Source organism: Gavia stellata, chromosome 1 (genome assembly GCF_030936135.1).
Source record: "Gavia stellata isolate bGavSte3 chromosome 1, bGavSte3.hap2, whole genome shotgun sequence".
Lineage (NCBI taxonomy): Eukaryota > Metazoa > Chordata > Aves > Gaviiformes > Gaviidae > Gavia > Gavia stellata.
Genome location: NC_082594.1, coordinates 34,262,725 through 34,281,319, shown reverse-complemented (window position 1 = coordinate 34,281,319; position 18,595 = coordinate 34,262,725). Strand labels below are relative to the sequence as shown.

The window sequence follows — 18,595 nt, the reverse complement described above, 5'->3', positions numbered from 1 at the left end:
GCATTCCTGTTTACATTTTGACACAATAAAACACTGAATTATAATATTAATGCAATATCACTACATTGATACCATGCAGCTTCCAAAATCATAACAAAAACCAATTCAAAGCAGGTCCACTTATTTCTATTAAGAATACCATCCCCTTATTATTTTAAAAAGCAATAACCTGATTATATTTAAACTAAAAACCACTTGTATGCAAATGTTGGCACCACCGAAAAACACCATACAGAAAGAACACACTGAAGGAAGGGTACCATTCCTGCTGCCGTACATCACACTGTCCCCACAATACTCCTTCACATACCCCTCAGCAAAGCCTGGCCCTTTTTCAGACACAAGCAAAAAGCACTAGTGCAGGAGCAGAAGGAGAACACAAGCAAGCCAGGAGGGAGATTTATGTACGCATGTACGTATATGGTTGCTTTCAGAACAATCTGACAGGACCGATGATGGGGTTTTGAAGCTCAAGGGTGGTGTCTGGGATACTGAAGTACAGTAAGAAAAGAGCAAGAGGCAATGAAATCCTCAAATTAATAGTTGAGTATTTTTCTTTTTTCAGTGTGATTAGTGCTTGCAATTAAGAAGCCAAAATTTTAAAAACCAAGCTTCGGTTTTACATCAGCTTTGCTGAGACAGGGGAGGCAGTACATGCGAGGCAGAGTTAAGGACAGCAAGCAGTAGTGTCCCTCAGTTCTGAGGGGTTTCAGTTCACTGTTGAATCTTTGTATAGCAGAATTAAGATTCATTTTTGTAAGATCGTAGAAACAGTATTAAATGACTATGAGATTCAAGGAAGATTTTTCAAGCATAAAGGTGGCTAAAGAAAACTTTATCAAAAATTTTAACTGAACATTTTGGTCTGGCACTCAGGAAAACCATCTGAAATCTTCTTCCACTTCCAGAGAAATCTACTATATCCTTACCACCAATACAAACAGCAATAATATACACATGTCGGTGAGCAACCTATGCATTAGGATTATCAGATTAATTGTAAATAAACATTTCAGGTTTGCTTTTTTGTTTTGTTTTGTTTTCTAAACAACTGTCATTAGCGTGCCCAGGTTTAGTTTTCATATATGGTATGGTAAGATCACACGAATGTACGAATATTTTCTTCTTCACTGCAATACTGTTTTCCAAAAGCAACGCACATCACACGTACCACACACAACAGGCCAGATTCCTTACAAATACCATGTTCCTTTCTATGAGATTTCCAAGAACATTAAGAAAGTTCCTATTACATATATTCTTTGGGAAATACAGGGTAATACATCACACCAGAAGAACTGCTCTGTCCAAACTTTGCTACTGGACAGGTATGGTAATTTGAAAAGCACCACACAAATAAAAAGTATTATATGAAAGGTACTGTTAAAATTGCAAGACAGTGATCTCACTGAAAGGCACATTCGTTATTACTCCTACCTGTTGTATGAACATGCCAATGTGCCTTAGTGTATTTTTATAATAGCTGTTCTCAAAAAAAAAGAAGTTACTTTATTTAAAGTGGACAAATAAGCTTGGAAATCTTGCTGAAACACTGAATTCTTTCATGTCAAAATCATGCATTAGAAGCATGGCTAAAACAGCCTTGATACAACATGACTACAAACGCCTCTGGTGTAATTCACATTAATATGTGTAGCTATCTTTTTTATTTTTAGGATGGCCTCAAGAAAAAACTCAGGTCATACTTAAAAGCAGTACCAGAAATAGAAACAGGGTTTAAGAACATTCAGCATCTGCAAGACAAACTGTCATGTAAAAGAGAACATGAGTGTAGAGCATTCAAAAAAAAAAAAAAAAATCTCTTAGGAATGTGATCCCCCTGCAAACCTTAAGGAATATATATATAAGGCACTCATATTCGTTTCATTGTGTTTAAACAGTCGAAACTTTCTCCAAAATACTAATATGCAAAATGAAAGTTTTAAAAATCTCTTAGCATTTCCTAACTTTGCTTTTTTTTTTTTTTTGAGAAAAGGACATGAAAGACACAATTCCTCATTGATACATTTCCTAGAAAATGGTTTTATTGCTTCACCATTCACGTCATTCTCCTCCCATACAGATTATAGCTGGATCAATTATAATACATGTTTTCAATCACAAAGTCAGTACACTGACCATCCACAAACTCACTCAAAAGAAGCCCGTTACAAAGAATGCCAAAAATTCAAAGCAAGCATTTCCTAAGGTGAACTGTCATGACAGCAGCTTCCACTTGTCAGTTCTTTCTGTTCTAACATCTAATATCTGTATATCACTCCAGATATTAAGCCTACTTCAGTTTCCCAGCTACGTCCTTCTAAAAACCAGAAGAATACAACGTTTTTAGTACATGCAGTCTATACTGCATAAACTGTTTCCAAAGCACAGCATGCTTTTCAAAAGCAACTTCAGAGGCACATACACAGTATCTTGAATATTATTTCTATATATTCAGATTACTTCTACTGTGGCATCTGCATTGCAAAGCATTTACGTTTTCTCTAACATGACTTGAAAAAACTCCTCTCTGTTCAAGTACTGTATATTAACTTTACTAGAAGCAGTATATAATAATTTTCTATTACATTTAGAAGACAGGGCAAATTAGCTGAAAAAAGCATCAGCATGTATATTACAGCAATTTTTATTAATTATCCCATGAGTCAGATAGCATCTAATGCAAACTGGGTTTGCACAATCTGTTTAGTGGCACTCTGCTGATTTGCGCTAGTTGAGTAGCTGGCCCTATATTCTTAATTTGCAGGATGGTGCGTAGGAAGCCTCTACAGTGTATTCTCAAAGACACCATCTGGCACATGCAGGAGAGTAGTTGGTGCTACAATTTGCTATTCCTATCTATCAAGGATGGCCAGCGAAAGAAATTGCATTCTATTGCTTTGTAATACATGATAAGTAGGACAACACCTAGCAGAATCTGCGCAAACATTTTGTGAAGTGAGCAGTTGAAGCTGAATGGAGAAATCCCCAAATGAGAAAAGAAAAAAATGTTGTAGATAGCTTTTGAAGCAAATGCAGCAGCTGCTCTTGTTTGATCCACAATCAGCTTTTGATAAAAATCAAGACTGAAATGGCTATGCTAGCCTCAGAAATTTTACAGTTCACTCATACTTGAATTCTTGGCACATGCTACGCTCACTGAAGCAGTAAGATTCACTGGAAATAGCATTCGGTATCTGCTGGCAAGTCCTTGTGTCTCACCTACAGAAGAAATCCCATAAATGAAGGAGGCACCTATCTCTTTCCACTGTTCAGATGCAGACAGTTAAATGAACTGATTACCAAGAATATCTATTCCAGATGTGGTACAACATACATTAGAGCTCATGTCCTTGTATGACTCTAGTTTGGTCAATATCATAATAACCAACAGGCACTTAGAAGACACCAACATATGTAATTTTCAACAGAATTAAAAAGACCTCTGCGTACCCTGAACCTTTGCTACCATGCGTGTTCAGAGTTTGAGAATGGCTCCTTTTATCAGGGGAAGTGAAAGTTCATGAGGGGAAAAAGATCTCCCTCTCTTCTGATTACCAAGGGGGTCCTTTAGCTTTCCACAGTAATTTGCAGCATATCCAGCACAGGGGGTGGCCACTGTAAAATACAGTTAAAGAAGGAGGGGATGAGGAGGAAGGTCTTTGTCTGAAAACATAAATACATTCCACAAATTTAAAATGTTCAAAACTCTGAGCTCACTGAGACTTATTTCACAGCTTGCTCAGGCTGGGGGACAATGAAGGAAGAGAGCAAGCTGCCCAGCACACCGTGAAGGAGGCAGCATGGCCGAGGTGAAGAGGGAGGCACTCCTATGTGGCCTGCTTTCAGCTGCTTTCATTTAGCACTTCACAAGTAAAACATTGCTGCTCTTCCAATTTTATGCTGATGCACAGAGCCCAAGGATTTTTCAAAGTCTCATAACGTGGTTATATCACAGACAGTTTTCACTGGAACACTCTTTTTCCTCATAAATTTTTCATAGAAACGGTCTTCATTCCAACAATTTTTGCTCTTGCGGTGGTAAGGAAACAAGTTGCAAGTCTTTGCAGGGGCTTAGAAAGGGGGAAGTTACTTCTCGGATAAGACCGTAAACTCATTTATCATTGATTCCTCCGAGTCAATTGCTTCACAGGAAGGTGTAAGATCTGCATAGGTAAATCGTATTTCTCCATGTGAGTATGAATGAAAAGAGAATATAAAGCAATCATGTAAAACCAAATAGCTTTGTGGAAGGAACACTGAATGGGATTCAGAAGACTAAGTTTCTCTTAGTGACATATAAACATGGAATAAATGAAGCTATTCTTAGCTAGATGTACAACTCGTAGGAAAATACATAGCCAGAGCAGTTAACTGTAGCTCAGACTCCAACTGGAGGGACATATTGTGTCTGCTTTTGAGCACAACAGCTCACTCCAGCACAGATAAGTTTGAGAGATTCTAGAACAGAGAAAGAAGAATGATGAAAAGTCTGGAAGATACGGAAAAGTTGAAGAAGTTGAATTCGGTCTAGAAAAGAAATGACCAAAAATCATAACAACTGTTTTCCAATATGCAAGACAGAATCACAGTGAAGAAAAAAGCAATCTGTACATCATGGTTATGTTAGATAGAACAAGCCCCAGGGAACTAGAATTATGTCCAAAAAGATCTAAATGAGGCATCACAAAAAGCTGTTTTCACAAAAGAATCATTAATTACTGGAGCAAAGTGTGCAGAGAGGTTCTGGAATCTATGTCACCAGCACATTTTAAGAATGAGGAGAACAAACATCTCTCAGAACAGTTTGGATTCACTGACCCCGCTTTGAGGCACAAGGAACAGCACAGACAACTCCCTGAGCTCCACCCAGACCTTCGCTGAAGGTTTCCATGTCCCGTGTCTCCCTGTGCCTCACTCTCAGTATAGACAAAAAGGGGATAATGGTGTAAAACGTTCAGAGCTCTACTGACAAAAAACCCAGTATTTCAGATTCTGGATTAGGTGGTAACAGCCAAGTAGCAGTTGCAGCTGCAAGCCTACCTGAAAACTCAAACTGCTGAAATAATCACCATCTCTGACAACAGACATCTTTCCTTAGGCTAGGAAAGAAGAAGTGTCATGACAAAAGTCTTTGTTAGCACAAAATTACAGTCATTCTGCAATACAGCCTGTCTCTGTAATGTGTTGCACTCTGACACTCAGATTTAAAGTTAACACAAAGAGGAATGAACACAGGTTCCAGAGCAAATCTGAACCTACTTTGAGCAGTAACTGAACACACACGCTTGTCCCTGCTTCAGCACGTGGTGCATACCATTCTGGGAGAAGGACACAGAAGCACCTTACTGTTAAGGTAATACTGATCTTGCAGGTGAAGAATAAATAACAGGAACTGCTGGCATCACTGAGCCTACTACAGAGAAATAACCCCAATTTCCTCAACATTAAAACAATTCCCTTTCAAACACAAAAATCCATTTAGTGCTACTTTTTTTGTATTTCATTATTATATACACAAACCTTCTGTTTAAATTCCTCACGATAATTAGTCTTCCATATATCTCAACTGACAAAACTAACAGGATTTATCACTTAATCCCTTGTACACACACATGTAACTTTTGATCACACATTGGGGAGGGTGCTCAGACTCAGGACACCTGGCACAAAACCACACACTATTTGATATTAATCTTCCACAATTCAAAGCAGTTGCATGTAACATGACTACAGCCAAACTCCCAGATGCACTTGCACCTTCAGAGAGCAGCAGAGCCGACGTGGTGTTGCAAGAGAACATCCCTTTTTCCTGCCTTAACAAGGATTCGCCATCACTGAACAGAGTGTCCTGGAAGAGCTGTGTTAGGAATTGTTTTGTCAAGATTAATAAATACATGAAATATCAGGTACATCGTCATTTTCATAAAATTTCCAGAAACCATTAATGAAAGCAGTGCACTGACATGAACTCAAAGTAAAAAAAAAAAAATATTGTGAGTTCTCACAATTCAATATTAGATCTAAACTATCATGGAGAGACGTAAAAAGTTTCTCCAAAGTATAATTAAAGAAAAAATTGTGGTTTTCAGGCATGGAGAGATTTTTAAAATGTAGGTTTTATTTTCACTGATAAAAGAACAAGCAGTGCAAAAATAAGTGCCCTCTTTCTAGAAAATGTCAGATACAGGTATGACAAAAATCCCATTAACAAAATTCCCTTGTGTATGACTCATTTTTACTTGTCACTTATAAAAAAAATAAGAACAATTCAGATTTTATGTACCTTTAATTACCATCTTCCAAGAAAAAGCCATTTGCCAACAACAGCAAAACAAATTAATATTTTACATTAACACACAAAATGGAGTGCTTCATACAGAACTTGCTAGGTACCTAGCATAAAACCTGGAAAGCAAAGACATGAAAACATAAGGTAACCAGCAGGACCTATCCTAGCCATTTCTGCAAAATGTAACAAGGTTCAAAAAAGGAGTTATAAATCAGTTTAATTTGGTAACACAAAGAATGACATATTTTGGTATCAATTATGTAACAAAATGACAAATGTAAAGTTTTGTAGATACTTAATACATTTACATTCCTTATTGGTCACAATTTTTCTCAGATTTTTAAGGTTATTTTTAAGCCTAGAATAATAATGCTGAGTTTAGAATAAGTTATAACATCCCTAAAAATTGCTGTAAATTATAGATATGCACTTTCAACATCACTGCATTTTAACATGGCTTTTATCTGGCAGAATAACAAAAGCAGAAACATTCTATTCTACGCAAATGATGAGCTAGAAAACAATATCATATGCAGTACTAGTAAATGAACTGTAACTCCTTCAATTCCCTCCTCTTAGTTCCTCCTCCACTGCAAACATTACAATGTGTGAGATGTTTTGAGGGATATTTCCCACTTAAGTGGATGACCAAATTATTTCTAGTCTTAGTTTAAAAGAAATCAGGTAAGTAGCTTGGTCATTTAAATGTAACAGTAGTTACTATAATAAAAATTCAAAATATTTAACATTTCTGTTTATAGCTTAGTATAAATATGCAATTATGTTCATCTATTTTACACCAAAACATCTTGTATCTACAGCAGTCATTCACACAGCAAAACAAAAAGTACTCTTAAAACAAGAAAAAATGTGTTAAGTAATGCAGATACTCTCTAAATGCCTCACAAAGAGGCGATAATTGACATCAAACCAAAACGATATACTTAATTTCACTAAAGGAATATAACTTTCTTCTCCATAGTAACATAACCATAGAACTTAAGCACTAAGAGATAATAAAAATTCCTAAATTTAAATATACAAAGAAATTGTACTCAAGTATTTGAAATTGATTTTCTGCTATTAAATACACGTGCATTCTACCTTAATTTTAACTAGTTTAATGTTTAGGTTTATAAGCAAAATTTTGTACCTTAAGCAATCCTACTGATAAACAACAGTATCCCAAGCATGACACAGGCTCCTTTCAGTCATGATTATTTAAAAAAAAAAAAAAAGAGAAACAACTAATAATACACCTAATATGTGCTAATAAACATTACTTTTAGTTGTAGTATCAGATTTTAGCTAAGATCCCATCATTCTGTACAGTTCCATGTTTAATAACTTTTTTGCCATCAGATTAGTTTTCAACTACTTTTTCCTTCTTATATTTGTTAACTAGATAAATCTCTGATTCTTTGATTCTACCAATTGTTTTCATAATTCTCTTACCTTCCCAGTCCAAAGAAATGAAAGAGACGCTGTTACAGCAATTTTGAGCTAACATTTACCTCTCTGAAAAGTGCAGATTGACCAAAACATGTAATAGTGACTGGCATGGTGTGGAAGAGTGGAAGGCAGGGAGGCATTGTTAAAATTAACACATCTGGTACAGCACAGAAAACCAGAAAACAAAACAATCTACAAGAAATGTAAATAAGTGAAACAGATCACATCAGTTGTCTATGTCAATGACTAATGTCCTTACTTTATGATCAAAATGAGAAAATAGGCATATAAAATAAATGATGAAAAGCAAAAATCTATCACTTAAGAAGCTATAAAAAGTATTAATACAGAGCAGCATTTCTCAACTGTTTGGCCGCATTCCCAGGGAACTCGTGACGTATAGGAAGTCTCATTACAGTCTGAAACAGAAACCCTGTCCTTGTGGGCTACCCCCGTAACATCAAGGGCAGACACATGGCACTGGATATCTTTGGTAACTTAGATCACCTGGTAGGAAAGCATCACAGTGTGATGCCTACTGAGGTATGGGAATTAAGCAGCCCACAAGCCAGATGCATATCAGTGATCTGGCCTACCAGACTACTGGCAGACTTGATCTCGTTGAAGATGTCCCTGCTCACTGTAGGTGGGGCTGGACTAGATGACCTTTAAGGGTCCCTTCCAACCCAAACTGTTCTATGATTCTATATTCCTGCTACACTTCTCGATGGACAAACGTTTCAGAAGAAATGTTGCATGTCAGAATAGAATTAAGAAACGGTAATCTAAACATGTCAGTAGTAACACAGGTCTACTATCCCACAGTTACTACAAAATCAGGAATCACAGAAAGACAGAACGTTTGAGGTTGGAAGGGACCTCTGGATGTCATCTTGTCCAACCCTGCTGCTCAAGCAGGGCCACGCAAAGCCTGTCTGATGAACTGAAGTACTATTGCTTAGGAAGGCAACAACATAAACCTTCCCGCAGCAGCTCCTGCCCTTTCTGATACTGCACCAGTAGCACTCCCTGTACACTTGTAACATTCCTCTTGCCCCCAGTATCTCTCTCTCAGCAGTTACCTGCCATCCTGCCAGCTGTGCAGTGGCAAGTCTACTGTTGATATTATCAATGCCATCCTTCTAAAAGAATAAACAAAACCAAAGAACTCCAGTGCCCCAGCAGTTTTCTTGGTGTCTGCTTCAAAAGGTCATGGAATTAATTTCGACATGTTGGAAAGCAAATTCACTTAAGTGAATGATTACACTCAGTTTCCAGCTACAGAACCTTGCAAGCCCAGCAATGACAGTCACTGGGAGTTCTCAATGCTTGTCCCTGTCTAAGTGTAGTATAAGACTTACATACCCCTTTAGAATGCCATGTGTGCTTGGTTTTGGTCTGAAAATTTATCTGGGTGGAAAAATCAGTTGTTTTTTTTTTTTTAATTTAAATTTCAGACATGCAGCAGCCTACATGTGAAAGTGCTGAACAAATGGCAACTGATCATTTTGGATCCTCAGGAAATAGCTGGCCTGTACTGTCCTAGGAAATTCCACAGTGAAAACATGATTCACTTGCTGATCCACAGTGCAAAAGAAAAAGCTCAAGAAGCATGTATTCTCAACAAACAAACAGGAAATACGGAAAGCTGCAAATCTGTGGCATTTTAAATAAGGTATCAAAACATAATGTGAATTAATTGTAAGTACATGTATGCACATCGTTAATGAGCATAATTGGCCGTGTCTTTTGTAAGTATTTGATAGCGTTTTTATCACAATGCAATTGACTTCTCATTAACTTGTTGGATTGCAAAGAGCTGTATGTGTGCTGACAACAATAATGTGACAATCTGGGAATACTAAATATCACAGTAGAAAAACACCAAACATCTGCCATACAGCAGAAAACTCCTAGGACACATAATCATATTGCAATTGAATGATAATTGTAAACTGCCACAGTTTTATGACCAAATAATTTGAGATTACTGTATTCTTTTTAGAAGTAATTGCTGGATGAGACACCTTTTGAACAAAATATTTAAACATACACAAATGATCCTTTTACTGTCTCACGGACCAATGGGACAAGGTACATTCAAAGTTAAGAGATTCCTATATAACCAGCTGAACCAGCGATACAGTAAAGAACTTGGCAAAGATAGCCTTCCGCAAATTGCATGTTTTTTCAAAACAAATTTCTTAAATAATTTCAGTAAAGTCAGTGGGGTGACTTGAGTGAGTAAAAGTTTTTTGAATAAAGCCTTGAAACTCATTCAAAAAGAAAGCAGATTCTTACTGTAGTTCTGCGGAACAAGTTCTGGGTTCTTCGGTGTTTTGAGTTTAAAAGACACATCTCCAATAGTGACAGTATCACCTAAAAAAAGAGAAAAGAAGTCTTTTAGTTCCAAGATAATTTTTGAGTGTTTAATGTCCTTATATTAAAGTTTAAATCATAGGCCTGCTGTGGTAAGGCTGACTGCGTCTTCACAAAGCAGCCTCTAATGTGTTTGAGAACTATTAGTTTACTAATTAGGCTCTGCTGCTTTTCAGTAGATCAGCTACTAGGACAATTTACATTTAATTAGTATTCCTTGACTTTTTTGTTGTTCTTGTTGCTGTTGTTATAACCATAACTTACTTTGTTGGGAGCTACGGAATTCAAGCTCACTGTAGAAGCCCATTCCAGCTACTACCATCACTGATTTATTGAAATTAAATCTTTAGCCTGTTTGTCTGCAGAACTAGCAGTAAGAAACACTTGTAGGGCTGATGATTTTCCCGAGCAGCCTGAAACAGTATCTGTTGGAGGTAAAAAGTACGTATTCATGCCAGTGGGCCCTTCCTGCACTCTCTGACTGTATGGCTGCAGAACCTGGCACGTTTCCAAGGTTTGAGATGTCTCAAGCATTTCTTGCTCTGGATTTCACCAAAACTAAAGCACCTGGCCATTTTATTTACTAGCCTTTTACTAGGACCCGCCTGTCTGAGCTGTCTTTCTGCAACCACAGGCCTGAATTAAATTGCAGGGCATGCCCTGTGTGCTTTCTTGTGGAAATCAAAAGTGAAATCTAGTTTGCACCCAGGAAATATGGGCAAGCACCAAGGCGGTGGTGGTCACACAGAAAAACAGCACAACACCCAAAACCCATGAAGCCAAGAAAATGAGCTGCAGACTGGTAACAAACTCAAAGTTTATTTTTTTCAAGAGACCATCCGGGCCATGCAAATGAGTTCACAAGTATTAAGACCATGGAACTAAGATGACTCTAGTAAAAAGTTTTTTCCATTGCTGTTGCTGAAGATAACACCACCTTCACTGCCCAACAGGCACTGTAGCACATGCGTGAGGATGGAGAGCATTACTGGATTAAGACTGCTGCACACGGGTGCGGTTTTGCCACAGCACTCTGCTTACACTACCCTTCCATGATTTGATGCAAAGTTTTGGAACTGTTTCTTGTGCTTTTCTCAGAAATGAGATGTAGAAAGCACACAGCCCACAAACAAGATCCAACTCTTAAAAATCCTTTTGTAGATCTGCACCTTGCCCTACTCCATCCAAGAGGACCCAGTCTACAGTTGCCTATCTCCAGCACCACGTAAGGAGTCAAAGAGTTCGGAAGACCAATGCTGGAACCAGAGAGGGAGATGCTGAAGGGGAAGCTCGTCCAAATTAACAGAGGCAACTAAAACTCCTCCCATACATACAGCAGCTCTCCTTTCAGTCAGCAGTGACTCTAGTTTTGCACTCAAATGCAGTTCTCTTCCAGCATACCCAGATGTTACTGCTCATCTCAGAGGACTGAGAATCCCCAGATTCTGACATGACTCACACAATCCATGGGAAAGGTTACACATTTAGGACTAGATTTATAGCAGCCAGAGGAGAATCACCTACAGCAACAAACAGGAAGCAGCGAAGAAAGGATTATAGCTGATTTCCTCCCAAATATAAGGGCTTAACAACAATGCTGAGACTGGGATTCACAGTCTGACATACATGCCTGCACGTGGATCTTTATGTTGCTCCTGAAGTCCAAATAATCAGCCCCCCAATTTTTCCTTAAAATATTGGCAGAAGGTGGTAAGCTGGTGGTTGTTCCCACATTTTACGCAACAATACAGTGCTTCAATGGCTTGCCAGAAAGTGGGAGACTTAGGCAACAGCAGTACTGCCAAATAGAAGGTGGCCAAGGGTTCATCCCTGGTCCTAAGGACAAGCAACACCAAGAAGTTCCCACCCTGCTAGAGCTAAGCACCCTTCTCTGGCAGATCTGTGCAGGAGCAGAGAAGTGGAATGGTCCCAAACAGAGCTGGGGCTAAGCTAACGATTAGGCAGCAGCCTAGGGCTTTAGCTCATTTCCTGGCCCTCGTTAAATTTGTAGTTCAGATGCACCCAAGAGTACTGTGGCCTCTTCAGCCTGAAGCCTTCAAACTCACTCCAAAAGAAAGTCCTGCAACGGCTTAGGGGCCTGGTCCCCATTCTGGGAGCTGTTATATATCTTAAAGAGTCACTGGACAACAGACACAACCACTGCAGGGAGTAAAATCTAGGCTGTGGCTCTCCCAGGGTTTTGCCCACTTCTCAAAGTTTTAAAGTAAGAAAAACTGTTTTACTGCTTAAGCATCATCTCCCTTTCCCTTTCTTCTGCTGCAGCTCCAATCGCTCTTTCTCACTGGGGAACAGCTAAAGCATTGACCAAAATGTCTCCAAGTTGATGAAAACATCCTAGGAGCCCACTGCTTCCTGCAAAAGCTGACACCTCTCTCATTAGCTCAGCTAGGAAGAATTTTAACATTCTAAAAAGAGCAGGTTGCCTGATATATCCTTAGGAAAATAGTGCCAGTTTATTTTCTCACCATTCCCCAGCCAACACGCAATGAGACAAGAGTATACGACTTATTAGCTCCTAGCTTAAATCACCTCAGCTCAGTTGTAAATACTCTTTCATGCATATACAGTCTTCCAAAACACAGTAGGGACAAGATGCCGAAACAAGGTGTCAAACTTTTTCAATACATTGGAATGATGATATCATCTACAGGACAGAATTTTAATTACCTACTTTATTGGAACAGTAGTGAGAAGCCTTAGTTGATTTCCTGTATTCCCTAAAAAAAAAAACCAAACCCACAACTGAGTTTGGTCTAGGTGAAAAATGGAAAATACATCTCTTCTGATGGTATCTGTCAGTCCATAACATGCTAACCCTTGATCAACACATGTAATCATGTCCAAAAATTCCACAAATATTCCAGCCATCAATGGACCCTACAAACTTTCATGAAAAATGGGCTGAGAGTGAACTATATGCAAGATGTGGAAAGAGCTGAGCACACAAAATCCCTAGCATACAGTCAGAGCATTCAGCTTTTAGCAGGTTTGTTGCTGCCTGGAGACAAATGTTGCCTCCAGCTCGCATCTGTCCAAAAAGCAAAAATATCAGCAGTGTTTAATAGAACTTTCAGCAACAATAAACCAAGACAGCAGAGCCTATTTTCTTAGCTGAATAAGCACAGGAGGGATTAGCCCACTAATCTTATCATACACTTCCACCTGGGCTGTATTTTCTTGTCTCATTTGTTTCTTCTGTACTTGTTTAAAATCTCATGTTTGGTTACTCCATTCCACTGCATTTCCAAACTCTTTGAACAGAGATGTCATCCTGGACAGGCTCTTTCCAATGTTTCACCAGCTGGCAAGGAACTGACAACAGCCTGCTTGATAAAATGGTGGTGTTAAACCAGCAAGACTCATAGTTTGAGAACATGTATCCCAAATTATTTGACTCCACCACAAACTATGGAATAGCCCATGAATACTCCAACCCATCTCACAAGCTACTACCATGCTAATTGTGGACAAAAGCTATACACACAGGGTTTTGCAATGGAAACTTTGTAGCCTATATCAGGCTTGCTTAGGCAAGCAATGAAGATGTGCCCCTGGTTTCTTATCTCCCACACAGAGAACAGTAATCTTAGGTACCACAGTTTTTGGGGAAAACAGTGGGATACAAGCAGTGCCCAATGTACACAAAGAGATATGGCTGCTGAAACAAAGCAAGTGCCAAATAAGCCAGAACCCAAAAGGTAAGGGGGACATCCCATTTAGGGGACAGACAACATACAGACAAAGCAGGTCGTTCAAGAGCCCATGCAATATGGGTCAGAAATTGGCAGCACATAAAGATCATGACCCAATAACAGGACCCTGAAGAGACTCTGTAAAATAAGGAGGTATGAAAACAGCCTCAACACATGCATACTGCATCTGGAATAGACCGGTGTGAATTGCACCTCTGGCAAAATGGCAACCCGCACATGCACATACAGCATTGCAGTAACTGCAATGCACTGAACCTGACGCGCTCTCTTCTTTAGAGCTATGTTTTAAACAGAAAACAGTATTAATAGCTACATCTGCCTTTTACAATAACTGACAAGGGCTCTTCAGGTGAGCAGGCCTATTTCTTCCACTCAGTCCACTGAGGGCTACTGAATAGAAAGGCACCACCTCCAGCTCCAAGCCCCTGAACTGCAGAGGAGGGAGCCGGAGGCTGGGAGAGCACTCTGGCAGGGCACCCCTGCATGAAAACCCTGAGCTTTTATTCTTCCCCAGCATCTCCTACTCACTGTTCTCCAATACGGAATAGTAGGACTTGATGGACCTTTGTTTTGACCCACTGTGGATGCTTTTATGTTATAATCTCAGTAAGAAGGCTTCTTGAAAATGCAGCTTTATTATGCGCTTGGCACCTTTGACCAGTCTTCTATTTAAAAGCTAGTATCACACCAACTATCCCTCTTCTCCTCTCCCCCTCCCAAGAAGAGGCTGTTCTCTAATCCTACTATTTTTTCCTATATGTTGAGAAGAAAAAGCCACTGCTGTTTAAATTATTTACAGCAATGCTGATCATATTTGAAGATAAACAGATTGCATCTCAACTACAATTTAAGAACTTAAGAAGCAGGAAAAAAGTTTTATTTCTTCTACTCGCCATTTTTCTGGTGAAATAACACATTAAGAAAAAAGAAGGTAATGAATAAATTTGAAATGGCTATTTTTAAACAATGAAATCGTACAGCAGAAGAAAACACCCTGCACAGATCTATATATGTGTTTAGTTTTTTGAGTGCACAACAGAAACAGTTCCAATCTCATGTGTAAATCTTTATAGTATCAGGGTTTTTATAAGACACTGCAATGAAGCTGCAGGAACGTTGAGTTTTTAGGTGGCTGAAATTATTGCCTTTTGGCCTCTTTAGTCCTGAATTTATGTGAGATTAACACACTCCAACAGTCATCTTAGTATATTACACATTCACTTGTACACAGACCATCCATCTGGTCTCAAAAGCCAGTAACAGCAAGAGCATATTAAAACTGTGAAGGTGCTAAGCTCTGCTAACATTAATTTCTGTGTGATAAGATCACACCTGTTAGAGGAAAGTTCAAAATCTATTATTATATTCAAACGTATATTTCTAGGTCTTAATTTCACTCTAATGGGAAGGAAAGGAGAAGAAAAAAAAAAACAAATGATACTTTTAACTGATACTTATCCAGCACATTTCCATAAGGGCACAGAAAAATGTCAGCCCTCATCCTTGAAGAGCCAACTTATTTTGAAGAAACACAAATGACACTTTCCAGGATTTGTTTTCTTTCTTTTTCCTCAACTTTTCTGAGTACATTATTCAGAAAGAAAAAAAAAAAAAGCAGCCCTATCTACACAACTTAACTATTTCTCTCATTTCATACCAGCTCTTACCGGCCATCTCCATGGCTGTAAATATTACACATAGTCACTGGGTAACACTGTAACCTATTCTGCATCTTATATTGGTACTGGCAGCTTCCCAAACACGTTTATGAGGGAAAGAAACCCATTCCCTGCACTCACTAGGTTTGCTCCTTGACCACCACTGCCTTCACATACAGATGAGATGGAGCTCAGCTGCTGCCAACAGGACACTGCAGACTGACAGCTGCCGCTCACTGAAATAGTTGGATGTTTACACAATAAAACCCATCTCCAGTCTAAGCAAAAAAAACCACTTAAGTCACCCTTTTTTTATGAGCAAAAGAAAGTAAGTCTTTCCCTCTAAGAAACCAAAATAATTACTTCAAACATAAAATCTGAATATTACTTGATTTCTACTCAACATTATTGTTAGACCTTCTATTTTTTTAAACTTCAGTTCTGAAGCTAATGCTTGATTTTTCAATTGTCTGCTTTAGGCTTATGATTCTCTATACTGATTAAAGTCCAAAGTGTCATTAAAACAAAATCTCGGTATTTACTCCAGGAAGTGAACCTTTTCCTCGATTTTTCTGCATTAGCAGAAGATCATCAACACGAATGCAGAATCTTACCTGACATCCAGTCATGTAGAAAGCTTACAATCATTTCTTAGCGGAGAGCTATTTTTCATTTGGGCCAATAGCATACCCTGAAGGTAGGGAGTCTAATGATGCTCAATTACAAAAGTGTTATGATGTGAAAAGTCAGTTTTAAATACGTTTAATACCATTATGATCTCACATAGACTTGATATATAAATTTCAGAATATCTCTCAGTAATATGCTTACCACATCAAAGAAGTACTAGGCTAGCCATTTCATCAATTACCAAAACAGTTTAGAAATACTGGTTGTCATCTCCAACTTCCTGCTCAACATCAGCTTACCAACGAGATGAGACCTGATGAGCTGTGGCTCTGGCTGACTGAGTCTCAAAAACCTTCAAGGATGGATGTTCCACAGCCTTTCTAGCCAACCTTTTCCCCTGCTGCACTACTCTCCTAGTAAAAAGGTTTGTCCTATTGTCCAGTCTGAACCTCCCAAGCTCCAGTTTGTGATGACTACCTCTTGATATATTATCTGCCACTATTAAGTAGAGTTAGACTTAATCATTTTTGTAATTATAATTTTAAGTTGCCAACAGATTTCTCCTCCCTTAGGCCTCTCCTTGCAAACCTAACAAGCCCAGATCCCTCAGCTTCTCCTCACCATCAGGTGCTCTAGGCCCCTAACAATTTTGGTAGCCCTGCAGTGGACTCCCTGAGTTTCTCAATATCTCCCTAGAACTAGGGAAGCCAAAACTGGACACAGCATTCCAGGCAGAGCCTCACCAGTGCTTTCTAGAGATGAACCCTCCCTTTACCATTGCCCACGCTCCTCCTAATGTAGCCCAGTCTGTGGTTCACCTTATTTGCTATGAGGTGTTGGCTCATATTCAACGAGACATCCACTGCAATCCTACAGCCTTTTCAGCAAAGCTGCTACTCAGTCAGTCCCTCCCCAGCCTGTAGTGACACACAGCAACACTTAAGTCCAGTAGCAGAACTTCACACTTCTCCTTCTTAAACATTTTGAGGTTTCTGTTGGCCCAGTCCTCAAGTTTATAGAGGTCATTCTGGACTAAAGATCTGCAGTTTGTCAGACAGTAGGGGTGTGAAATGTGTTCATCTGATTCGTGTCAATAGGGAACAATGCTAGGGCCGCATGATGAAATGTGACCTTCTGTCCTACATACCCTTGTTAACCATAAGCCTAAGTAAAACAGAGTGGTTAATGTATATAGTTCCCATAAGTCTAAGAAAAACAGAGTGGTTAGTGTATATAGTTCTTGTATCTTGCAAAGGTTGCCTGACAAACATTTCAAAACCGGTTTTGTTGCTAACCGCATAGTATTAAGCAAAAGAAGTCTATAGGGCGCATGACTACTGACTTCATTCACCGACCACCAGATGGGAGACAAGAAGACCCCAAGAGGTGAAGAAGGCATACGCTAAAAGAAGACACGCCTATTCCTGGAATTCATTTACAAAGACCAACCTTTCCTATGAATATGTAGCAGCAGGAGAAATATAAACCGAAAACAAGAACTTTACGGTGTGCGTCTTGGTGGAGCAGAGACTCCCGGCACACCCAGCGCTGTTTGCTTGCCTCTATTCGTTTAATAAATTGTAAACTTTAATTGTAATCCTATTCGGGATTCAGTCATTTATCACAGGGGGTTTGTCCTTACATACCAAGTAGCACTTTTACATTTCTGTTCTGTTGTCTGTCCTCATTTCCACTTTTGTATGCCCCTTTTTTGTGTTTTAGTTCACTAAGAAGTTCCCTGCTTGGCCAAGCAGGCCTCCTGCTGAAATACCAAATCTTCCTGCACTGTGGAATGGTTCAATCCTGAGCTGTCATTAAGTTTTGTTTAAAAATCTTCAAGCTCTCCTGGGCACCTTTCTTCTTCATGGTTGCTATCCAAGGGATTCTACCTACCAATCTCCTGAGTAAGTGAAAGCCTGCAGTCCTTAAGTCCAGGAGCCTAATTCTGCTGCTCACCTTCCCGGCCTTCCTCCAGATCCACAACTCAATCATGTTAGTCACTGCAATCCAGACTGCCATCTATGACCAAACCAGCCACAGTTCTTCCCTGCTTATGAGCATCAGATGAAGCAAACAGTTACCCCGACCAGGTGCTCTGGCATTGGCGTTACAAAATTTTTACCAACACAGCCTAGAAACTACAAAGAGCGCATGCACAATGCCAGATTACCCTCCTAGCAGATGTCTGGATGGTTGAAATCCCCCATGACCATGAGGGCCCATGAGTGGGAGGTTTCTGCTAGCGGCCTGTTGAAAACGATATCCACTACCTCCTCTTAGACATATGGTAACAGATGCCCACTACATCCCCAGTGTTCCCTTTCAAATCTTCCGTGACGATTGCTACTTCTGTGAAAAATTAGCTCACAGTGTTTTAAAACTGTATGAAGATTCCTGAAGTACAGTTTGCTCAGTGCAGAAAAGCCAGACTATCAGTCTTATTCTAAACT

At 39.2% G+C, this 18,595-nt stretch overlaps 1 protein-coding gene across 1 annotated transcript in view; it reads right to left on the bottom strand.

Moving 5' to 3' along the window:
* VWA8 (von Willebrand factor A domain containing 8) overlaps window positions 1–10,110 on the bottom strand; it is a 105,909-nt gene extending 95,799 nt beyond the window's left edge. The window contains exon 1 of the mRNA XM_059827069.1: window positions 10,046–10,110. Within this exon, the coding sequence (XP_059683052.1) occupies window position 10,046 (1 nt within the window). The 5' untranslated portion in view covers window positions 10,047–10,110. The remainder of the gene's footprint in view (window positions 1–10,045) is intronic.
* Window positions 10,111–18,595: the final 8,485 nt, after the last annotated feature.